We start from the raw sequence: 24,401 nt of genomic DNA on the forward strand, positions 1-24,401 counted from the left end.
CCACTTTACTTTTTAAATCCACTTCAGTACTATTTATTACTTGGTGTGATGGATTCAGCAACATGAGTAAACGGTTTAAATATTATGGTTTTAGGATTTCCAAATCACTTATTTTTTTAAAAGAAAAAACCTGACATTGTTTTTGTCATTTAACTGGACTCTTATCTGCTTTTAAGGTTTTTATTTATATTTCAACTCAGATGAAAGCATTAAAAATCAAGGATTTTAGCTTGACCTGGAGGGGTGTGATTGGGAGGAACGGCCCACCTAATCTGAACTCGAGCGGTGTTTTGTTATTGGACTTCTGTGCAAGCCGCAGTTTGGCCATAACGAACACCATGTTCGAACATAAGGATGCCCACCGGTACACTTGGTACCAGGGCAGCCTAGGTCACAGGTCGATGATAGATTTTGTAGTCGTATCATCTGACCTGCGGCCGTATGTTTTGGACACCCGAGTGAAGAGAGGGGCGGAGCTGTCAACTGATCACCACCTGGTGGTGAGTTGGATCAGATGGCAAGGGAACATGCCGCGTAGACCTGGCAGACCCAAACGCATAGTGAGGGTCTGCTGGGAACGCCTGGCAGAAGAACCTGTCAAGACGGTCTTCAACTCCCACCTCCGGCAGAGCTTTGACCACGTCCCGAGAGCAGTGGGGGACATTGAGTCCGAGTGGGCCTTGTTCCACTCTGCGATTGTCGAGGCGGCTGTTGCTAGCTGTGGCCGTAAGGTGGCCGGTGCCAGTCGTGGTGGCAACCCCCGTACCCGCTGGTGGACACCAGAGGTTCGGGGAGCCGTCAGGCTGAAGAAGGAGGCCTACAGGGCGTGGCTGGTCTGTGGGTCTCCGGAGGCAGCAGACAGGTACCGGATAGCCAAGCGGGGTGCAGCAGTGACAGTTGCCGAGGCAAAATCTCGGGCGTGGGAGGAGTTTGGTGAGGCCATGGAGAAAGACTATCGATCGGCTCCAAAGAGGTTCTGGCAAACTGTCCGGCGCCTCAGGAGAGGAAGGCAGCAACTCGCTCACACTGTTTACAGTGGGGATGGGGAGCTGCTGACGTCAACTGAGGCTATAGTCGGACGGTGGAAGGAATACTTTGAGGAGCTCCTCAATCCCACCAATGCGCATTCCGAGGAGGAACCAGAGCTGGGAGGCCTGGGGATGGACTGTCCGATCTCGGGGGCAGAAGTTGCTGAGGTAGTCAAACAACTACACAGCGGCGGAGCCCCGGGGGCGGATGAGGTTCGTCCTGGGTATCTCAAGGCTATGGATGTTGTAGGGCTGTCATGGTTGACACGTCTCTACAACATTGCGTGGTCATCGGGGGCAGTTCCTAGGGAGTGGCAGACCGGGGTGGTGGTCCCCATCTTTAAGAAGGGTGACCTGAGGGTGTGTTCCAACTATAGGGGGATCACACTCCTCAGCCTCCCTGGAAAGGTCTACGCCAAGGTACTGGAGAGGAGGGTCCGATTGATAGTTGAATCTCAGATAGAGGAGGAGCAATGTGGTTTTCGTCCTGGCCGTGGAACTGTGGACCAGCTCTATACCCTTGCAAGGGTGATGGAGGGGGCATGGGAGTTTGCCCAACCAATCCACATGTGTTTTGTGGATTTGGAGAAGGCTTATGACCGTGTCCCCAGGGGCACCCTGTGGGGGACGCTCCAGGAGTATGGGGTGGGTGGCTTTCTGTTAAGGGCCATTCAGTCCCTTTACCAGAGGAGCGTGAGTTTGGTCCGCATAGCCGGTAGTAAGTCGGACCTGTTCCCAGTGAGGGTTGGACTCCGCCAGGGCTGCCCTTTGTCACCGGTTCTGTTCATCACTTTTATGGACAGAATTTCTAGACGCAGCCGTGGTGTGGAGTGTGTCGAGTTTGGTGGCAGGAGAATCTCGTCTCTGCTTTTTGCGGATGATGTGGTCCTCCTAGCTTCATCCAGCTCTGACCTTCAGCTCTTGCTGGGTAGGTTCGCGGCCGAATGTGAAGCGGCTGGGATGAGGATCAGCACCTCCAAATCTGAGACCATGGTTCTCGACCGGAAAAGGGTGGCTTGCCACCTCCGGGTCGGGGGAGAGGTCCTACCTCAAGTGGAGGAGTTTAAGTATCTCGGGGTCTTGTTCACGAGTGAGGGTAGGAGGGATCGGGAGATCGACAGGCGGATTGGTTCGGCGTCTGCAGTGATGCGGACGCTGAGCCGATCTGTCGTGGGGAAGAGGGAGCTGAGCCAGAAAGCCAGGCTCTCGATTTACCGGTCGATCTACGTCCCAATCCTCACCTATGGTCATGAGCTTTGGGTAATGACCGAAAGAACGAGATCGCGGATACAAGCGGCCGAAATGAGTTTCCTCCGTAGGGTGGCCGGGCTCAGCCTTAGAGATAGGGTGAGGAGCTCGGACATTCGGGAGGGACTCGGAGTAGAACCGCTGCTCCTCCGGATCGAAAGGAGCCAGTTGAGGTGGTTTGGGCATCTGGTCAGGATGCCTCCTGGACGCCTCCCCGGGGAGGTGTTTCGGGCATGTCCTGCCGGCAGAAGGCCCCCGGGTCGACCCAGGACACGTTGGAGAGGTTACATCTCCAATCTGGTCCGGGAACGCCTTGGGGTCCTGCCGGAGGAGCTGGTGGAGGTGGCCGGGGAGAGGACGGTCTGGAGCTCCCTAGTTGGGATGCTGCCCCCGCGACCCGGACCCGGATAAGCGGAGGAAGACGAGACGAGACGACGAGATTTTAGTTTTTACAAGCTACTGTTTATAGATTCAGAGAAGATATTTTTTGCAGCTCATGTTCGTGTTGTTGCTCACATCACTCCATCGACACCCCTACCTCTGAAGACGTCTTTTTCCTGTTTGCACTGTTAAGTCATTAAACACTAACAGATCAGCTTCTACGGTTCTTTAATGCAAGCGATTATTTTTTTCTTGAAGTGGAAAAACTTAGCCTAAGGGTGGATTTTAAACACAACCTTGTGTTGCCTTCACACTGAGAAGATCCAGGTATTTAACTCCTGACCCTTTCCTCTGTGCCTTCTGTTGTTTTTGTTTAATAATCCCATACAACATTCAGCCTGATTATTAACCCTCTATTATTTGTTTACATTGAAAATCTGATTATGAAAGCCAGGCATAGTGGTAGATATTAGGCACAGCTCAGCTTACAGGAAGGATATTTTAGGTATTAAATGTAAAAACACAAAGACCAGCAGGTTCATCTTTGACTGATTTCATCCTCACGTTTGTGGAAACACTACCGATGAGACTTTTGACTTATCTGTAAAGCAATGAGCAGAAACAATCTTCTGTCAGCTGTTAAGATTGTCTTTGAATATTCCGGCTTATTTGCCATTTTCTAATAAAAAAAACACCTTGTAAGTTATTTAGTGGGTGTCTGTGGTCAAATGTTTTCTTTCAATGAAGGACAACACTCCATTTTCAGCCTTTATTCACAAGCAAAAGTGTTTTTAGACTTTCTGTCGCCTAATGTGGGTGCCTTCAAACAGGAAAAAAGCCAGTGTGGATTTACAAATATAATCTACAAATGAAATAAAACGTCCATTTTTGAGGCTTGATTTTCTGTTTGTTGTTGGGTTGCCTGATGAGTGGAGTTTGACATTTTTTTCCCTCACTGTAGCACGGTAACATACGCTTTTAAATGCTGGCGTTCAGCAGGTCTCAGCAGCTCATGATAAAGAGGAGAGGTGTATGCTGCAGCTGTGAGGTGTTGATCCTCCTCTTAACGCCAACACAAGATGGAGCACTGAGCCACCCTGGATCTTGTAGTCTGCAGCTGTTTTCTCATCATTCCTGAAGACAAAGTCACAGAAGAGTGGGCACAACGTGGATTAGAGGAGAACATTTGAGAACCGTCAAACTGCTTCAGAGAAAGGAGGCTAAAACAGAAGCTCACATCTGTTTCCCACTGTAGATCAGCCTCTGCTGCTGTGGGGGGATCCCTTCTTTTTCTTCCACTCTTTCTTTAATTCGCTCCACCTTGATTTACACGAACACACAGAAAATGCTAGAAAGTCTGGAGCTCACAGGTCTGCATTTGGATTAATTCCTAGATGTTTATTTCAAGCGTTCACCTTGTCTGTAGGTTCAATATCGATTTCTATTTCCTTTCCAGTCAGGGTCTGAAAATGAGAGAAAAAAAACCCATTTGGTTTTGGTTTCACATATTCTTGTTTTAGTTTAAAATCTGACATCCCCTCTACATCTGTTTATTCAAAATGGCAACGGAATTGTTAACCCACATTTCATTAAGTCATTCCTTTTTATACATCGCTTAGACCGTTTGCTGTTTTTCGTGTAAACAAGTTAAGCTTCTTCGTGAATGTGCTTTTAATATATTAATACAAACGATTGCATTTTACAAAAAGCATAATGGTAAAGGCTTTAGAGGCTGTAGTAACTGGTTTCCGATCCAGCCTGGTGCTCAGATTGAATCTGCTGCGGATTTTGATGTGTCTGATGTGATCAGTGGCTTTTTGTTTGGCTTAATTAGTACATAATAAGAACATAGTTCGCATTTTATTTGTCTGAACAATGGCTTCAGAAACGCTGATAAATACAACCTTGCATTATGAAATAACCATCTAATACTAAGGTACTTTGTCAATAACCGAGAAATAGCATTCGGTTAGAAATCTAGTCATTTTAAAAGCCTGGATCCAAAAATGAACCGGTGAAGAGGTCAAAGAGCAACAAATACCGACCACAGGGGACTTCAAGCTGAATAAAACAACTTTTCTTACCTTCACTTTGATCAGCATGTTGAATAAATGATATTTTTTCTATTATAAAGAGTTTAATTCGGTCAGTGAGCAAACAGTTAGCAATTTAGCTCGTATCAACCTACTCACTTAGCTAACTCGACTTTACTTCCTGTGTAGCACAATAAAGTCCTGATGTCACGTTACCGCAGAACAATGGTTCCGCTGCGGGAAGACTTCAAGTTGATGAATTATTTTATTAAAACTTTTGTTTTATTTTCGTAGAAATGTACATTTGTCAGTCATTCATTTAACAATCTATAAATATGTTGCTGCTTGCAATGTGGGTTTTGGGTATTTAGGCTAAAATAAAGCTAACCACATTTTTTTAAATTATAAAATAGTTTACTATCCTTCATCAGGATTAAATCACATTTCCTGAAATTTTTTACCTGCATCTCAATTGGTACAAATTAGTTTCTAACATTATCATAAAATACAATGTGATTTTATTTTATTACATCAAAGTTGTTGGAAATTGAAATTGTTTAAAGTTTTGTATTGACCCTTTTCCGAGGGTCAGTGAACGCAGCATAACTGTGCTGCTTTAATGCAGGTGTGGATCATTCCTCTAATTAGCCTAGAGTAGTATAAAAAACATGACATTCATTTTGCCTGAGATCCACTAGACATGGAAACTCATTTCAGCCTTGGTGTGGTAATCATGGCAGTTTTAGCTGCAGCAGCTTTTGCTGAACCAGGTACTGTAAATGCACCTACAAGGAAACTTGTCTTTGTAACCTGCTTTATATGCATGAAAGTCATGTTTTTTCCCCTTAACTTTGTCTGCAGATATTAAAGTAATGTGTGAAAAAGACTCTGTGAATGTCCTCTGGAGGGTAGGTCCCCAGTTTGTGCCTTATGCTGCGCGCTTCTTCCTTGGAAGCTGCATGCCTTCCAGGTGGACAGTTCTACCTACCGGAGAGGGAGAAGCGCATTTTAATTATAAGTTTTCTGATTGCAGGTTTATTAAACAGGTAAGTGTAACTGCATTATCCAACAAATCTGCACATTCTCTAGTTTAACTTCATCTTCTCTGCAGTTTAAAGGGAAACACATTATGTATCAGAATGAACTGAGTTTCAGACCACAAGCCAAACCAAAACCTGCTGTTTTCAAATACCCCATCAAATGTGTCTATAAACGGTATGTTCTCATTTTCAATGTTCTGTCTGATTTTTTTTAAAGTAAAAGGATGTTTAGTTTTAATTCCCGTCATTTAGACCTGAAGGGTGGGTCCCCAAGTTTCTAAACCCTGGATCAGGTGCTTCTTCAGGACGCAGTAAGCTGGTCTTCCACATGGCACTCCTCAATGGTAAGTCCTGCTCTCTTTAAGTTCAGATTTATGGACAGAATGTCTGTCTGATCTTGCTTTCCCATCCCTCAAGAGCAATTAACGGGTGTCGCGAAGACCAATGTGATCCCCCTGGGCTCATTCATTCCGATCTGGGCTGCTGTTGAGCAGAAAGCCCACCAGCCGTTACTATTGCTCATGGATGAATGTGTTGCAGCCACTACTCCAGAGCTTCAGCCTGGGAGCCAGGTTTATCCCATCATTGGCAACAATGGGTAGGATGTGATTCAACTTGATTGGATTGCAGACTGCTGTGTTAATTAAAAAAAAATATATATATGTATATATTTTTTGTCAGGTGTCTTTTGGAAAGCAGGGCCGGCAACTCCATGTTTCTACCTAGGTACCACTCATCTGCCATAATCCTCTACCTCCAGTCATTCAGGTTTGGTCTGGAAGGAGAGGTACGATCTGGATAAGTCCTACCTTCTCTCTGGATTTGCTTCAGGTCTACAGTAACTTTGTGCTGTTTAGGTGTACATCCACTGTAATCTGGTTGTGTGGGACAGCAATGAACTTGACCAACAAAGGAAGGCTTGTCATGTAAAGGACCATGGAAGGTAAGTAACTTGTGAAGTTCTGTCATCCAAAGAAAAGGACTTGGGATTGTGTAAAATTTGCATACTAGTGAGTACCTTAGACAGAAGTACCCTGATCTTGGGTTACAAAAAACTAAATGAACTGTACTGGAATGTTTACTGTGTGAAGTGCCTTGGGATGACTTGTGATTTGGGGCTTTATAAACTTTTTTTTTTTAATTCGACTCAAAATTCAAATGTAAACCTTCCAAGATGTATAAGTTGACAAGTGAACATGGTTCCTTGATTTCTCAGATGGGAATTACTTGATGACCCATCTCGGAGCTCCTTGTGTGACTGCTGTGACTCAGTCTGTGCCGCTCGCAACAAAAGAGCAGCTGAATGGGGTAGGTCTAATTAAAAAAAAAAAAAAAAAAAATTAATTTTAACTTAATTGTATTTTTTTTCCCTCTGAAAGTAGAGTCTCACAGCAGGAGCTTCAAAACTGTGTTGGGGCCAATCATTATCGTCGAGCCATCGTCTGTGTCCAACACCACCTCCCCCGAGTCTGGATTTGCCTTTAATACTGAGGTATGAGCAGTCTGTCAGGGGAAAAACGTCTGCTGCAAACAGACTTGTTTTTTCTTCCAAGGAGATGGCTCAAAGCTGATGGACCTTGGCTGGCTCACTTTGATCTAGAGGACCTTGGATGGCAGCTGTCTACAATCCCTACTTTTGATTTGTTATACTGCAATGGACACTTTACTTATTGTAAAATAAAATGTTTCATTTGACTTTTGTTTATAGTGGCTTTCAAATGATTAAACTTTAAAATTCTCTCTACTCTAATGACCAGACTAAAGAACTCTACAGCTCGTCACAGCTGCATATATATTGCCTTCTCTGGAATCTTGAAGTTGAGATGGGCCTAGAGTTAAATCTTCAGAGGGTTTGAAAATTGCTTTTATGCAAAGGTCACGCATTGTCCATAAACTAGAGTTTTCATGTAGGTTGGGATTCTTTTAAAAATAAGAACCCCATCCAAAGATCGTGTGTGTAGTTGGTCATTGGGACAAATTTATTCAGTTTGAATTAATCAAATTGCAGCAACTAAATCCTGTGACAAGCCTTTAGAAAATGTGCACTAGTATGTGGAAGTGGAAAGGTATGATGAGGTGGGAGTTTAAGGAAAACTGCCCTCTACACAGTTTGAAGATAAAAGCGCAGTTTTTGCATTTTAGGACTCTCATATTGCTGTTATCCAACTCCTACACCTTTATTCCTTTTTGATTAAGCTTCTATAGCATGCACTTCCCCCTATGAGAAGTAATTCCACTGGGAAATCTACAACCACTACACTAGGTTTAGTTGTATGTATTTTTTTCCCCTGGAAAGTTAGAATATAGTTTTAGATGACTTATAGCAGTAATCTGAAATTTCTCAATGGCATACTGAATTTTAGCATACCTGTCGACGAAAACCAGCAATGAAGGTGTCTGTGGGGAGTCAAACCTTAGCTTTCAGCGCACGCAATCAAAATCTCAACACTGGGCTTAATTCTCACTTAGAAGGCCTTTCTCATCGACTTGGACACTTTCACTTGATCAAGCAATTTTAAAAAGTATCTGAGAATGGCAAGGTTGAATCAATAGATGTAGGTGTATCACTCCACAAAAACAAAATATGCATATGCAGGAAGTGAAAACTAACCCAGGAATGAGCATGTGCGACAGTGGCCTTGCATGAAAGCTTCACCAGTATTGACAGTTATGCAGACCAACGGTTCAGATGATCCACCCAGAAGAAAAATATCCTGCTATTCCTTAAGTGCCTTGAGAGTTTGAACTGCATTGGCCATTTTGGGTGGCTTTTAAAACAGTTGTAGAGAGAAAAGGGACAAAACAAAAATGAGATCACAACACCAAACACGGATATGTAACAGTAACGATAGTCACCGAATTGCACACGTTCATTCATGGTGCATTTAAGCCCCATTCCCACCTGTACCGGGTCGGCCCGGGCCGGGTAGCGTAGGTTGTTTACATATCTGGGTGGCCTGGAATTTTCCCGGGCCAACCAAGGCTCATTCTCGGCCCTCTTCCCGAGGGGTACTGCTTCAGGCCGACCAGGGCCAATACGCCCACTGCTGACAGCAAATTCACACCTTCCATTAGAGCAAGCCTCTGATTGGTGGGTAGAATCAGCCCACATGGGCTTAAGGCAAGGATGTGTGGAATCAACCGGGCCGACTGGGGCTACCCGGCCCGGGCCGACCCGGTACAGATGGGAATGGCCCATTAGTGTCAACCATAGCCAAGGTAATGAGTCCATACTTGTGAGAATACCCTGTGAGGATGTGCTATGCAGATGACACCTACCTCTGTCATTTCCACCGGATGACCATGCTGTCTCTACACAAATATCAAACTGTCTCTCTGACATATCGAAATGGATGAAATCCCACCATCTTCAACTCAACCTCTCTGAAACTGAACTACTTGTCATCTCAGCAAAACCATCCATGCAGCACAATATCTAAATCCAAAATGACTTCCTATCTCTGGCTCCTTCAAAGGCAGTTTGAAATCCTGGTGTTGTGATTGATGAACACCTGAGCTTTAAAGATCATGTTGCCTCTGTTGCCCATTCATGCCGCTTTGCGCTGTATAACATACGAAAGAACAGACCATACCTAACACAACATGCCACCCAGCTCCTGGTGCAATTTACTGTCATCTCCCGCCTCGATTACTGCAATGCTCTTCTAACTGGTCTTCCACCCTGTACAGTGAGACCTCTTCAAATGGTCCAGAACGCAGCAGCGCGTCTGGTCTTCAGTCAGCCTAAAAGAGCACACGTCACCCCTCTGTTCATTGAGCTCCACTGGCTACCACTAGCAGCACGCATCAAATTCAAACTGCTAACACTAGCATACAAAGTCCGAGATGGTACGGCTCGCATCTACGTGAATCCTCTTGCAAAGGCTTACGTCTCGGCCCGGCCGCTCCGGTCATCACAGGATCGTCGGCTAGCAGTGTCTACACCACGCTCAGGACAATCCAGACTCTTCTCATGCATCGTTCCACAAATGTGGAATGACCTTCCAAGCACTACCAGAACAGGGGCTTCCTTTTCAATTTTCAAGAAACTCCTGAAGACCCTGCTCTTCAGAGAGCATCTTCTAAACTAGCACCCTCCCTGCACCCGTCCTCCCTCTCTACTGTCCACTCCTTGTTCCCTACTCTCCATGACTGATGTCAAGTTGTTGTTGTTATTGTTGTTGTTAGCCTCAAGGGCAATGTGCCGATTATCACTTGTAAGTCGCTTTGGACAAAAGCGTCTGCTAAATACATAAACATAAACATGTGTGTGTGTATAAGGTTTCTCCATTGTCTATTAACGAGTGTGAGGGGCCACACTTGTGTTTTAAATGATATGACTCCATTCATTTGTACATCTTCAACTGACCTATCGGTGTGTTTTCTTGCTCATTTTCAACCAGACTAAATGGTAAATGGCCTGCATTTATTCAACAACTTCTAGAGTCTTACAACTCCCCAAGGTGCTTTACAACACATCAGTTATTCAGCCTTTCACACAGTGGCAGTGATGAGCTATATTGTAGCCACAGCAGCCCTGGGGTGAACTGACAGAGGCAAGGTTGCCGAACACAGGCACCACCGGTCCCTCAGGAGAGTGGTGTCTTGCCCAAGGACACAACAACGATGACAGACTGAGCGCAGATCTGCAGCCCTCCGGTTACGCGGTGAGCCCTCAACTCCTCTGCCACCGTTACCCCATAAAACTTACGGCTTTTATTTGTCGTGGCAGATCCTGAATTGCTGTGAACCAGGCACTGCTGCACCTGCAGCACTGTCGGGTTTCCTTAAGACGGTTCATTATTCATTTGATGCAAATAAAAAATATGTAGTTTTCTGCCTAAAGCCTTTTTGGGTTTAAATAATTTTTTCAATTTAATGTTACATTTAGATCTGGTATAAATGAGCAATTCCTGAGCACCATAAAGCAGCCACTTCGAATGGCATCATTGATTATTGCCATATTCTTCTTTGCCTCCGTCTGTCTTTTCTTTTTATGTTTTCTGTGATTGATCCACAGCTCCGCTGTACAATTCATCGCTGCAATGACACCATGCCACTGGAAGGCAATAAATCGCTTTTTCATTCCCCTGCATCAGTCAAAAGCACCTTGATGCCAGGCTCAATAAAATTGCAATGTCCAGACCTTTCTATTGCCATGGTTACCCACCACCGATCAGCCGCTGAGCTCCATTAGATTTTTTTTAAGTAAGTTTTATTAATGACACTGACAGTTTCTGCTCCCACTAGTGCCTTCCTCAGTAGAAGATGATGTCGCCCTCCACTGCCCGTGCCCTCTTTGTTGATGATCTTATCCCATATGTGATCCAGTGTATACACTCCTCCATCTCTGCTCATGGTGTTGGGTTCATGCTTCCTGATCTTGATTGCTTCTTTAATCCATCATTTGAAATTGTGTTGTTCTGTTGTGATGATCCTTGTGTCTTCCCAGTCCATTAAATGTTTTTTTTTCTGCTGATATCGTTTTTGTCTTTTGTTTGTTTCCTTTTCACATTATTTTTTTTTGTTCTACTTTTTTAGCTGGGTTTTATTTTTGACAAAAAATAATAATAAAATTTACATTTTACAACACAGTGTCAAACTCAGGCCCCCGGGCCAAATCTGGCCCCCAGTGTATTCTTATTTGGCCTGCAAGGCCATATATCACATGTATGCTAGAACTGGCGCATCAGCGCATATTACGCTAATGCTACAGATCCCAGAGTACTTTGCTGTGTTAGCGCTTTGTTCAAGACCGCTAATGGTGCGTTCCAGTTGTCCTAAGAACTTGTTTTTCTGAGATAAGTCAGCCGAAAATGACACAATGAACTCAGAATTCTGAACTGCGGGCTCATAGATTTCACAGTGACCCAAAGATCACAAATTTAAAGATGGCTGTGCCCAGTTCTACCAGGAAGTAGTTATTGTCTTTATTTTTTCTCTCGTTTATATGTTCTGTTTTTTCTTTCTTTTTGCAATTTAACAGCACCGGTAAGTTGTTTATTGTTGTTATCAATAGTTATGTTGTTCAAAAATGTAACACTGCCGCCAAAATTGACCGCTGTTTATGGTTTTTACTTTTCCTGCCGTTTATATTTTTTACATTTGATTTGTAGTTTTTCAGGTTGTATGTGGCAACCGTCGAATTTGGTTTAGTATTCAACAACGCTGGTGGCATCCATTTTTTCCAAGTTGGAAGCTGGAACGCAAAGCGAGCCTGTTACATCATTTCCTGCTCAGAAATTCCGAGATTCAAGAACAACTGGAACGCACAGTAATCTCCTTTACTGTTGACAGTGATTAGCATCCAAGCTACCAGTCTTGAGGAGGGTAAGCTATGGGTAAGGACCTAGAGACTGGCAATTTGCTGCCTTTGAAGCCCAGAAATCCAGATTCCAACTGCTATGTAATCCATTTGAGGTTGACTTAGAAAGCATAGCATCCAACCTCCAAACAACCTCAAGTCAAAGCATGACCCTTTGGCTGCTGCTCAGTTTCCATTACTATATCAATTACAGGCCATTTACCATTTTACATTAAATAAATCAACCTGGCATTTTTGTGATACTTCAGTGCTTTGCTGATTTTCTTCTAACCAAGCTTCAAAACTTCTCTTTGAAAGAATAACTGATGAAATTCTTGGATTTAAAAAAGTTGACCCTAATTCCCTGATTGCACCTGTGAGTGTTGCAGACTCAGACCAGGTGAAAGCTGTTCCCTTTGATTGGCATGCACCTGTCAGACACAATAAAACCACCTCCAGGTGTGGTGTAAGGTATTCAGTCATCATGGCTCTGTTCTGGTCTTGTGCTCTCCTCTCCTGCCTGGTGGCTGTCAGCTTAGTTCATGCAGGTAAGGCTTGATCTGAATGTAATTATGTGTGTTGCATTGAAATGTATCATGTGGCTAATCTTTAATTCATTTATAGAAATGAAGCTGGACTGCAGGACTGACTACATGACACTGGTTTGGACTGACCCCCGATCACAGGCAGACTTCTCGCTGTTCCGGCTTGGTAGCTGCTTCCCTACTAGCTTCACAGCACGGGAGGTGGCCTTCAATGTGGAATTTGATGACTGCAGCTTCAGGAAACTGGTAACCTGTACTTTTCATTGTGCATGATTCAAAGAATGTTTGTATGTGTCTTGTAGAAAGAGAACCATGAGTATCAATTTTGGCAGGGGCTGCTCTGTGGAGCTAGCATGTACTGAAGTTAAGTGTCCTCCCACATGGTAGTGTGCATGAGGGCTAAAGCTATAATGTGTTATATTTTAAAGGTTACTGGAGATGAGCTAACTTATAGCAATGATCTGATCTACACGTCTTCTCCTGACTCCAGTGTGCTCCCCTTTGCTCTTCCAGTTGTCTGCTCTTATAAGAGGTACATCTTAGTTTAATCTACTCTAAATGTAGTACTAAAGTACTAATAACCTTAAACCTTTCAGGCCCAAGGACTGGTACCCCATGATTTATGACCCAGTGTTTTCTACTTATGGAGTTGAAGACTTGATGTTTCATCTGGAACTAATGAATGGTGGGTGGAGTGATTGTTGACTTAATGTGTGACCATAACTAAATGTATTCTCTGCACCAAAGCTGACTTCTCGGGCCCTGCTGAATCTACGGAGTTCTCCCTGGGTTCAATTATCCCCATCATGGCTAGTGTGGAGCAGGAGAACCATCAGCCCTTGCTGGTACTGCTTGAGGAGTGTGTTGCCACCACCACACCAGACCTCCTGCCAAGCGCTGAAGTGTATAAAATTATCACCAATAAGGGGTACTTGAGCTTTACTTGTGCTTGAGGTCTTCTGCTTAATGCTGTAAAGTAACTCTGGTCTGTTTGCGATGCAGATGTTTAGTGGACAGCAAAACTTCAAGATCAAGATTTGAAAGGCAGAATGTGAACGATTTGATGCTTTCCCTCCAAGCGTTTAGATTTGCTTTGGGACAGGAGGTAACGTGATTTTTTTTTTTTAAACGGACTAAAATGGTAAATAGGGTAAACTAAAATTTCTTTGGCTAGGTCTACATCCACTGCAGCATTATGGCTTGGGACCCCAATAGTCTTGATGAGACAAAGAAAGCCTGCCACTATGTAGCAGATCATGGGTAACTCATTTTATTAACTGAACATTGGAGGATGCCTGTAAAAGCAGTTGACCTCTACTTTTCTATTAGCTGGGAGCTGCTGGACAATCCTGTGTACAGTGGGTTGTGTGACTGCTGTGAATCTACTTGCAAGTCCAGAAAGAAGAGGAGTCTGGGATCAGGTATGAATTAAACAAATTCTGCAAATGTACTAGTTGTCTTATACTATTTTCTTCCACAGAAAAGACTGGCTTTGTTCAAAAGGCAGTCCTTGGGCCACTAACCATCACTGAATAAACTGGAGCATCTATTGGGAACGGAATGGACCGCCATCTACTGAACAAATTTAATTTCTTGTATACCTTGTCTTGCTGATATTAAAGAGATGAAACTAAATCATGCCATATTTCTTGCTTAGCCTTTAACACTAATGCCTGTGGCTGCACAAAAAATGCCTTGCTTGCTGTAAGAACCCACATTTTCCAGAGATAACCTGAAGATTCTAAAATCTAGTACTAAAATTGATATTTGGCCTTGACGCAAATCACATTAAATGTAAAGCATAGATTTTGAAAAGTGGAACTTGCCACAGGATTAGGGTGAATCTAAGGCTGAATTACTTGTAGCTTTTATAAATAGCTAGGAAAATTTTTAAAATTAGTACTCATGTAAATACTATTAAGTTCTGCAGTGAAACTTTCCAGCTAAAACGTTGCCTTTGCAATGCAAAGGCACCTATTTGTCTCAGATGTAATTTGTACTCGAATACACGTGCTTTACATGAACCTATTGACGCCCCCCCCCCCCCCCTACTGATTTTTTTTTTTTCAAACTTTATGCTTAACTTGAAACTTTACTCTTCGGAATGCTCAGTAAAATGTAAATCGAGAATCCACCAATCCGTGGCGAATAAGATTGGAGAGGCGGAAGTAAAGCCGAAACGTCTCACTTGCTCAAAAAAACGGAACGGTTTTCCTACAGGTAATTGGGAAAGGAAGGGTAATCTTTTAGACGTAATCCTGGATTGGCGTCATACTTATGTTTGGTTTTTAGCTATACACGTTTCATCTAGCTGTTAAGCTAGCTAGCAAAATCGTTTAGTAGCTAATTTAATGACGTTTCTCCACAAACGTCATTAAACTTGATAAAACTTGTAATTAAAACAGGATTAAACTTGTAATTAAAGTTATTTTGTACCTGTTGAACCCTGGATGGTATATTAAAACTAAAAGTCTGGACTGGTTAGCTGTAGCTAATGGACAGTGAGTGTTAGCTTTATTAACCTCCGGCTACAATAAACTTGAGTTGACTTGTCCAGTTTTTACCTAGCTAGCAAAAACTAGCATCAGACGTTTATCTGAAAGTCATACTTTCTGGAAGGTGTGTGATGTTAAATCTGGTGTAAAACTAACGCTGGATTAAAATAACATGCCAACAAACGTGGTGGTGGTAGTGCGATGGTCTGGAATTGATGGAACCATGGATTCTGTGCTTGACCAGAAAACCCTGAAGGAAATCATTGACCTTTCACCTTAAAAAGGTTGTCCACGCTAGCAAACCCGCCACTGTGGCTCAATTAAAACAATTATGTAAAGACCCATCAGTGTAATGGTCACATGACCTGTTATCACAACACAGCTGTTGCTGCCAATAGTTTTACAACCAGTTCATTACTTTAGTCCAGGTTTTTTGGGGGGGAGAAATGTTCTCCTTTTCAAATATGGCATAGTTTGAAAACTGAGTTGTACATTTACTCAGGTTATCTTTGTCTATTGCTGATCTGAAATATTCAAACGTGATCAAAAAAATAAATAAAAGCTAAAATAGGAGAAATTGGAAAACAGTATATGCTGTTAGTACCACAGCATTTAAATCCACATTGTTCACTTCGTTTATTTTATTTGCGTGGTTTCAGGATGTGAAGCGTTCATGAAATTTCGCAAACAATACTCAACCATTTCTGTCTTGTTTACATTTGGAGAGGAAATACAGATCATTTTAACGGAAAACAAATAATGTGACTTCTTTAAAGCACTTCCTGATACTACTAGCGACGATTTATTATCAATAATGGTCTTTCTGTTACTTCCATCGTCATGTAAATCCATGTCACTTGTAGAGTGGCAGCAGTACTAAGGATTTTTGTTTATTCCACAAGCATTGCTGTTTGATTCCTAGTCACAGTTTATTTGTGTTTCTTTGCGTAAATGGGGTCAAAAGTTAAGTTTTGATCTTTCTGTACAGACGAGGAGACCGAAGGTGCTGAAGATGGACTGGTTCCACTGTAACCAGTGTTTCACAAAGAAAGGGTCAAAGTTTGCAGTGTCCACCTGTGGACACATCTGCTGTGAAGCTTGCATTAAATCGCGTGAGAGTGCGTTGTTTTCCTTTTGCAATAGAACATGGTTTTGTTTGAGTTTTTTTTAGGCCTCACATGTTTGTTTCTCTTCCTGCAGAGCAGTGCAGCGTCTGCAGAGCAAGCTGCAGTTACCTGGCCATCACCGACGAGGTTGACACTGACTTGTTTCCAGCAGATTGCTGACAGATAGTAGAGATGCAGCAATGCTTTTATATTGAAATGCTGTTTTGTTTCAGATGAAGCCACAAGAAAAAGTGTTTTTCAAGGATCCTGGCAAACTCATTCAAACAAGACTGGCAAACTTATCACAGGTCGGTCCTTTATAGTTGTAAAGACAACATTTTTTTTAATCGTCGTCGCTATTTATCAGTTTGCCGATGTTGGTTTTAGAAGCTACAATGTCTTCTTTTTCCCCCAGATTGCTCATTTCCAGCGGAAGCAGATGGAGAGAATCATTTCTCACTTCAGAACTAAGTCTTCAGAACTGGAGAGGCGTCTGAAGGAAGTCACAGAGCAGAGTTACAGGTGACTTTACTGTGTTCTTATTATGTTACAGCTGTGAATTAAACTTCCACCTGCAACCTTTTTCCATCCATCCCTCGTTAAAAGGCAGCTCTCTGAGCTGAAAAGAGAAAACGCTGAGTTGAAAAAGCAGCTGATGGAGCTGACAAGGGAAACGATGGAACTGAAAAAGCCTCTTTCTCAGAGAAAGGTAATAAGTTATCTAGAGTGAAACAGTATAGATTTTAGAGGCCGACTGATATGTTTAATTTTTTCTATATCGGCAGAAATTATTTTTAAAAGTCGATAAAAATAAAAAAATTTCAGGCGCCTTTTTCATTGTTTACACCTGAGGGAATATTCCAGCCCTCTAGGTTAGGACCTTCCTTTTACTTACATTGTTTTACGCTAAGCTAAAGCTAAACTTAGGAGAATGGCTGAGCTTGTTAGCTACAAAATCCTTTTTCTCACTTATCTAAGGGGTGGACTATCCCTCTAAGTTCGGCGTTTCTTGCTTGCACAATTTGAATGTACAATTTATATTTTATTTTTTCTACTTTACTTTGTGATTTTTTTAAATTGAAGATTCTACCTCGACCAGCCACTATTTTGCACCATTCTTCTGGGTACCGTTTGATTATCTTTATTTTAAACACTTAAAAAAAAAACTGAATCTGTTTCATTTGTTATTGTTAACTTTTCTATTGTTCTGAAACAGTTTGCACATTGTTAATGTTTTGAGTTTGTTTTATATTTGAAGTTCAATAAATATTTTGAGATTTATTAACTTATTTAATTTATATTGCACACAGTGAGTGTTCAGTTGTGTTTCACAATCAATGTGCTGCTAAAACACACACACACACACACACACACACATATATATATATGTATAGGCCATCTGCAACAAAATTGTTTAAAAAATCGTCATCGCCCCTAAAACCCCAACATCGGTCGGCCTCTAATAGACTTAGTGTGAATTTTAGCAGCTAACCAATGGTTTATGCTCCACAGGTTTCTCCAGGACAATTTCAAACCCCTGGGTAACATCTTGTTTATTCATTTGATCCTGAGCAATCATGTAGTGGTCCTTAACCTGTGTAATGCGTTTGAACCTGCAGGGCAAAGAGGGTTTCACTTCCTGTGGCCATTGCTTCTCCAGGTAACCTCACAGATCCACAGAACATTTGTTTTAGGACTGATTGTTAGTTGCTTATTAAATGGTCCTCTACGTAAATGCACTTTACTTTTACCAGTTACTCCTCGTCCAAGGGCTTTGAGGTAAGCTTTATCATCCTTTTGTGGACTGTTTTGTCGATGTCATAAAACCTAATTATTTTGCACCCTAAGTCATGTGGGTTCAGCGGAGTCCCTGAGGTGGATCCAAGACAGAGGGCTTTCCCTTGCCGTAAGTCTCTGACTTCATAGATTTACAGAAACACAAAACAAAGAGCTTCACCCTGTTTTTGTCTCGTCAGACTCCTGCATCGGGTGCCTCGGTGTCCAGCCGCAGCTCTCTTCATGAATACAGTAAGTGCCGGGTTTAGTTTTTTATCTGAGAGAAATAAATTTTTATTAAACTATCTGTTCATCTCTGGTACTAAAGGAACACCATCGTCCTACAGCACTCCCACGAGGTGAGTCAAGCTTTCTTAAGTCATCCCCAACAGGTTGATTTCCCCTCAGAACTGAGTCACTTCATTTCTGTCATCCCAGAGCCCAGACTCCTGCTTTCCAGTTCCCATTTATGAATGGATTCTCAATACAGTCACCCAGACAATGATTAAACTACAACTAACTCAGGGAACGTGTTTGTTGAGTCTGTCAGTCACACACACACCTGTTCACTAGACACGTGTTATCACTTCAATCATTTTGGATTTGCTTAACAGTTATTTTACATGTTTGTGGAGTTTTTGTGACATTAAAACAAGATGTCTAAACCTTAACTGAACTTGTGTTTGTTTATCTTTCTGAAAACAAACACTTTCACAATTTCTCAGACATGTTTTTGGCTTTAAAGACAGAATCTACATAAAATAATTATCAGTTGGATTAATTAAAACACACTGGGTTAGAAATGCAAACTTTTTACTCGTTTCTAGTAACATAACTGTGCTGCTAATCAGTTTTGTTTCAAACGGGAAGGAATAAAGCAAAAACACGGGCACAGGAAGACACGGACATGTTATGACTAACAGAGTGAAGAAGTGATGCTCAGTCAAGTTTCTGGGGTTTTAACATTTGCCTGGGCAAGAACTGAGCTCACTGGATCCACTTAAAGTATTTAAACTTTTGAAGTTTTACGTACACTGAGCTATACATTTCTGCTCCATCGTTCACGACGCAAGCTGAAAAACCAGAACCACAGTTTGGATTTGAACTTTTTTATTTATACAACATTTTTGCCCGCTGAGTTAATCTACATGATAAACCTTCAGGTTACACCGCCTGTCAAAAACAAAATCATAATACTTACTGGATCAGAGACTGTATAGGTCACCATCATAATGTGGTAGTGTCTGTTTAACCACTTCATTGTTGAAAATTAAACAAGCAAACTATTGAAATAAGTACAATATCACAACAGCGTGATTTAAAGGATATTAGAAAAGTTGAAATGTCTTTTTATGCAGTTTTTAAAGCATATTTGATTCCAGTGCAAGCTATCAATAATGAATTCAAACTTTGTGAAATGAATGAATTTAAATAATGTAACGGCAGCAGGCTCTGTAACCAAAGTGCAAGATGTTAACTTAAAGAGAACATGCCCAGTGTGCTTTTTCATGAGAGATCATCTGGAAAAGGAATGAATACACAAATTTACCAGTCAGTGAGTTTGTCATTTTAGACTTTTTTTCTTTTCTTTACTCCCGGAGCAGTAAATTAGCTGCTACCAACAGTACAAAGAGCTTAAATTATGCTGCTACAAATAAGATGAGAAAACGACTGTAGAGGTAACTAAAAAAATTAGTTCAAAAATATATCAAACCAGTGTACAGGTTACTGTCCCATTTACAAAAAAGATAGGCAGTACAAATATAAATCAAGTCTAATATATTAGGACAAGCAAGAAATGCAGCATCCACACACATATATAAAAATACATAAAGCTCACTTTGGGCTGTTTCAGGAAGACTGGATTTCATATACCTGCCTCAGTTAAAGCAACAAAAACCACAGAGGATGGTTAAAGCACCCCACTTTGTGTCTTTATACATGTTCTTGGTCAGGCTCTCCAACTTCCTGAGCTGCAAACCAGTCTCGGACTTGCTGGTAGCTCATTCGAGATTTCTTGCATAGTATGTCAAGATCTTTTTCATGTAGTGAGCCTGTTGTAAGGTAATACGTTACCAATGGCTGAAGATCAGGAGAATCTGTACTCGCTCTACCGGATTTTCGTTTGCGGCCACCCCCTCCACGAGGGAACGCACCATTTCCATTTGCCAAACCACTGCTACCTTGCTGAGCAGCCAGTTCTAAGAACTGATCACGCACGCCCTTAACCCAACGCAGTTGTCCATTTTTGACAGCGTACCGTGTGTCCCCAAACCACTGGATAACATCTGCTCGGGGTAAGCCTGTAAGCTTAACAAGTTCAGTGTATTCTTCACTTGTGGGCCACTGGCACCCCAAGAAGTGTTGCTTTAACACATCCAACTGCTCCTTGGTCTTCCTTGGTCGTCCTGCAGGAGTGAGGGCAGGAGATGTAGATGTTGACGCTCCTGACACACACGCGGGCGCCTGTAAGGGGCTGGTTCTGGCTGAATGTACGGACTTCCTTGATGTGTGGAATTTGGGTGAAGGTGGTTTAGTGGGTGAGGTGGCAGGTGGTGGACTGACAGAGGGCGAACGACAGGGAGACAGTTTTATTTCCACAACTTCTGGTTCATTCTTGCAGTTCTTGGTCAACTGTAAAGGTTGTTCATCACCTTGTTCCTCGTCTTTGAAAGTGTCTCCATCTCCAGAAAGCTCCTCCTTCACTTCGTGACTTTGTGTCTCATGTACCCTTTCCCCAAAAGCTTCTAGGCTGTTCGACAAAAAAGTCTGGAAAAAATGTGAATTTCTAATTCCACTGTTGCGTGTTACCTCTTGAGTTTTCACCCCATTTACCTGACGAGATTTTGGGTTAGTAAGTGAGAGAGGTTGAGGTTGCTGGTCAGGTTTACTCTCAGCAGCAGTTTTGTTAGAATAGCTCTGAGCCGCCGCCAGACTTCCTCGACCAACTCTCAACTGGTAGCGGCTGTCACTGAACCATTTACGAATGTCGTTGCGGCTCAGCCCGGTTTCGTCCTGCAGACGTCTCAGTTCCGTCTCTGCTGGCCAATTCTCTCTCAGAAAGCTTTTCCGCAGAGCTGCAAGCTGAGCTTTGGATTTTTTATAACGTCCGTGGCGATTCTGTCGTGAAGAAGACTCTGATAGGTCAAGGGAGACATCGGCTGCTGCGCTTGCTGAAGTGTCTGTTGGTGGATGGTAGAAGTATGAATCCTGTGGAGGTGGAAGAGTGGAACTGAAACAAGGGGCAGTGGATTTGTATGAATCTGGGGACTGATTCTTGGGCTTCTTTGCTTCGGGAGCAAGGATAGTGACAGCAACCACCTCTTCTTCACTATCCTTATCATCAATTACAAATTCATCTATACCTTTACTTTTACTCTTTAGTTCAGCTTCACTTATTTCTGTGGAGTCATCACAAAGTCCAGGCACTGCTAGCTTCTTTCTTGTCTCCTCAATTTCCTCAGAGGACCAGCTAATGCCATATTTAATTCTCTGCACCATAAACCACACCTTGACTTTGTCTAGCGGCAAGGAACATGCCCGGGCCAGTGCACTAACCTCCTTGGATGATGGGTATGGAAATAAGTTAAACGCTTGGACCAGTTTTGGGATTGAATCAAGTTCTCTGGTCTGATCAGACTGTGTCCACACCAGTTTGAGTCCCTCTGAGACGAGAGGCAGGCACACGACCGAGTTGTTATTAGTGGTGAAACTAGTCACATTACTTGCATTGCTTTTGGCCAAGTTGACAGAGCGGTGCAGCTTCTTTGAAGACCGTTTCGCTTCAACCTTTTCTTCACAGTCTATCTCTGTTACTCTAATTTCAATTGGGTCATCTATGTCCATGATTAGTTCGTCACTGCCATTATACTCAATGTATGAGGCCATCTGAGCGATCAAATATGTTCCACCTCCTAGAAAGAAGACAAAAACAACGATAAAATTGTTTTGTTTTTGCTACCAAACAGTTTTTACTTCAAAGATAAGATCACTGCAGTGAGGGACGATTTGTTAAGTAGGCAATGTTTAAGAACTTTCTGTTCTTCATTCATTCTCAAGAGTCAATTATCTGACATCTGTCGCCCTTCCCTTTTCTTCTCCTTATTCCAAATTCTCAATAAAACTAGTCGTATCCTCCATCCAGACCGACTCTCCCCTCCCCCCAAAGTGTGGTGAATGACTTTTGTTTTGCGTGAGTGGGGGGATTGGTTCCAAAGAGTGGGAGCACAGGGAATTAAAATCTACAAGGAATCCATCACTGTCTACTTTCTCACCCTTCCTAGTCAGGCTTTGTTCCACTTCCAAGTTCTAAGTCTTGAAAAATGAGCGTGGCCCCTTCACCAGCAATGATACAACTGCGGAAACCTGTGGAAAATAAAAAGCATCAGTCAAACCCAAATAAATGCACATGGAGGCCCATTATGCACACTATCCGTATCCAACAGTTCATATGGGGAAAAAGTTTAAGGGTTTATCTTTAAGCAACAGGTGTTAAAAACAACACTGTCACATCGAGCTTGTTCAGAGGACAACATCAAATAAACTGATGAACATAAACAGCTGAATCTGCCATTTCACATTTTTTTTAAAACACTTTTCATGTGTGAATCCAAATGAAGTGTTTCGAACTTGGCGTCTCACTTCAGAGCTCTATTTAATTCCCAGGGCCGTCATTGGTAACAAAGAAAGTATTGCGTATTTAGGTGGGAGGTTACGCCATGACCGTGGCCGAACCACGTAAGTAGCTTAAATCACGACTCGAATGTTTCTGAGCAACAAACAGCCAACTAATCACGGCTAGTCACCGGTGACGCACCTAAACCCACCGGGGTGAATCCGCGGACAACCCCCTCAGACTCTCGGTGAGTTTCGGTCACTGGAGTAATAAATAAACACTTTTAGTTTAGATAAACAAAAACAGGAAAGTTGCTCCCAGTGGCAGTACAATAGCGGTCCAGCGCACCCCCCCAATGGCGTACTAACTAAAACGCTTCACTCCGTCTGCACAGGCGCACTCCGTCGTTAGACACGCTTCAGTGAAACATAAAAATAAACTTACCCAAATTGACTAAATTTCCCTTTATCTTCACTGTCCGACTGACGACACGACGACTAAAGAAACTCAGGAACGTGCTCCCCACCACCTGCCTGTTCGCGGCCGAAGTTTTAAAGAAGCACCGAGGAAACAATGCCGTCCATCTATTTGTTTGACCCTTGTCTTATTTATCAGGCACATCGACGGATTACGGTCAGGATTCAAAGGCGACCAAGTTTGTCGCCCGTTGTAGGAGTTCAATCGCCGGTTAAATCTCGTCAGAAACACAAACATCCAGTCCAGGAGATTATTGGGATGAAACCGAAGCGCCGTTGATTCCTCCCCCTTCGGTCGGTCCCGTCGCTGCTTTTGTTCTTTAAGTGAGAAGTGTTTCCCCCTGTCCGGCCAGATCGACGCGAGGCGGAGCTGAAGGACCAGGAAGCCCAGAAGGCCCACATGACTCCACTCGGTGACGGCTGGGTGGGTGTGCCAGTCTGGGTGAGGAGGCCTTGGATTGGAGGGAGGGAAAGGCCTGTAGGATAAATCCGTTACAGGACTGATGCCAACCACCCAACAGGATCCGATCTGACGGGAAGTCTACTCTTACGGACTGGTTCCCCAATTCTGGGGGTCTTGACGTGATCTCCATGAATCAAAATGAGACTGAAAAGGGTTTCCTAAAAAAGCATTTTAACTATAAATAATGTCAACAGATGCAATTAGTATATAACTAAAGTGTTTTCATAATCAATCAATCAATCAATCAATCAATCAATCAATCAATCAATCAATCAATCAATCAATCAATCAAGTTTATTGATAGAGCACTTTCCACAACCCTGGAAAGTGACCAAAGTGCTTAAACATAAGAATAAGGGTAAAAACCATAAAAATAAAATCAATTTAAGATCACATTAAAAATATTAATACGGAAACCTTAAAATCAATAAATAAAATAAGACACAAAACTAAATGTGAGGTCCGCCATAAAAAGCCCTATTCTGCTGGAAAACATAAGTTTTGAGTTTGCGCTTAAAAGTGGCAATTCTGTAGTTGGACGCTAACATTTTGTTTGTTAATTTGAAGACCCTTCTAATCGAATATAAAATGGCACAAATAATGTACCAAGCACATAATAATTTACTTTGCAGTAGTATTCAGAACCTATTTGAGGTCAGAGACAATCAGTTTGACTTAAGGGGAACTGATTATTTTAAAAAGAAAAAGATAAGGACTAATATAAAACAGATGTGTTTCTGTTAGAGGAGTTAATTTGTGGAACAGTTATGAAAATTGTTTAAAAATGTGTAGCCCACTCTATGTGTTTAAAAATATGTTGAAAACTAGATTAGTAGAAGAATATATAAAACATGAATGAAAGATACAAGATAATAGTATTGAAACTTTGGT

At 42.4% G+C, this 24,401-nt stretch overlaps 5 protein-coding genes across 7 annotated transcripts; 3 read left to right on the forward strand and 2 right to left on the reverse strand.

Annotated features, from left to right (window-relative positions):
- Nucleotides 1-3,412: 3,412 nt before the first annotated feature.
- nedd8l (NEDD8 ubiquitin like modifier, like) lies at nt 3,413-4,888 on the reverse strand. Its single transcript, XM_015957371.3, has 4 exons — nt 4,742-4,888; nt 4,073-4,120; nt 3,895-3,977; nt 3,413-3,791 (listed from the first exon to the last, which is right to left on the reverse strand). The coding sequence occupies exons 1-4, from the start codon at nt 4,757-4,759 to the stop codon at nt 3,668-3,670; spliced, it is 273 nt and encodes a 90-aa protein (XP_015812857.1). The 5' UTR covers nt 4,760-4,888; the 3' UTR covers nt 3,413-3,667.
- Nucleotides 4,889-5,351: 463 nt separating this feature from the next.
- zp3f.2 (zona pellucida glycoprotein 3f, tandem duplicate 2) lies at nt 5,352-7,425 on the forward strand. 2 transcript variants are annotated; one of them, XM_015957369.3, is made up of 10 exons: nt 5,352-5,460; nt 5,552-5,736; nt 5,802-5,905; nt 5,983-6,074; nt 6,148-6,328; nt 6,412-6,517; nt 6,588-6,673; nt 6,947-7,038; nt 7,110-7,222; nt 7,284-7,425. In XM_015957369.3, exons 1-10 carry the CDS (start codon nt 5,391-5,393, stop codon nt 7,299-7,301), a joined length of 1,047 nt encoding a protein of 348 aa, XP_015812855.1. In that variant the 5' UTR covers nt 5,352-5,390; the 3' UTR covers nt 7,302-7,425. The 2 variants fall into 2 exon arrangements, with proteins under 2 accessions (XP_015812855.1, XP_015812856.1); XM_015957370.3 differs by having other exon boundaries at nt 7,113-7,222.
- A 5,049-nt stretch (nt 7,426-12,474) lies between these two features.
- Nucleotides 12,475-14,214, forward strand: LOC107384467 (zona pellucida sperm-binding protein 3). Its single transcript, XM_015957742.3, has 9 exons — nt 12,475-12,582; nt 12,659-12,825; nt 13,008-13,111; nt 13,176-13,264; nt 13,327-13,507; nt 13,582-13,684; nt 13,754-13,839; nt 13,909-14,000; nt 14,060-14,214. Exons 1-9 carry the CDS (start codon nt 12,519-12,521, stop codon nt 14,113-14,115), a joined length of 942 nt encoding a protein of 313 aa, XP_015813228.3. The 5' UTR covers nt 12,475-12,518; the 3' UTR covers nt 14,116-14,214.
- A 471-nt stretch (nt 14,215-14,685) lies between these two features.
- On the forward strand, nt 14,686-18,627 carry LOC107384243 (E3 ubiquitin-protein ligase RNF212B). The gene is made up of 13 exons (XM_015957375.3): nt 14,686-14,799; nt 16,063-16,192; nt 16,275-16,327; nt 16,414-16,488; nt 16,596-16,702; nt 16,787-16,889; nt 17,693-17,721; nt 17,800-17,840; nt 17,935-17,959; nt 18,029-18,086; nt 18,157-18,208; nt 18,285-18,315; nt 18,395-18,627. The coding sequence occupies exons 2-13, from the start codon at nt 16,087-16,089 to the stop codon at nt 18,459-18,461; spliced, it is 747 nt and encodes a 248-aa protein (XP_015812861.1). The 5' UTR covers nt 14,686-14,799; nt 16,063-16,086; the 3' UTR covers nt 18,462-18,627.
- An 885-nt stretch (nt 18,628-19,512) lies between these two features.
- Nucleotides 19,513-23,234, reverse strand: homeza (homeobox and leucine zipper encoding a). Of its 2 annotated transcripts, none has more exons than XM_015957373.3 (3): nt 23,016-23,234; nt 22,231-22,321; nt 19,513-21,870 (listed from the first exon to the last, which is right to left on the reverse strand). In XM_015957373.3, the coding sequence occupies exon 3, from the start codon at nt 21,842-21,844 to the stop codon at nt 19,892-19,894; it is 1,953 nt and encodes a 650-aa protein (XP_015812859.3). In that variant the 5' UTR covers nt 21,845-21,870; nt 22,231-22,321; nt 23,016-23,234; the 3' UTR covers nt 19,513-19,891. The 2 variants fall into 2 exon arrangements, with proteins under 2 accessions (XP_015812859.3, XP_015812860.3); XM_015957374.3 differs by having other exon boundaries at nt 22,231-22,311; nt 23,016-23,153.
- Between the last annotated feature and the right edge of the window lie 1,167 nt (nt 23,235-24,401).

The sequence above is a fragment of the Nothobranchius furzeri genome, chromosome 11, assembly GCF_043380555.1.
Source record: "Nothobranchius furzeri strain GRZ-AD chromosome 11, NfurGRZ-RIMD1, whole genome shotgun sequence".
NCBI classification, from domain to species: Eukaryota; Metazoa; Chordata; class Actinopteri; order Cyprinodontiformes; family Nothobranchiidae; genus Nothobranchius; species Nothobranchius furzeri.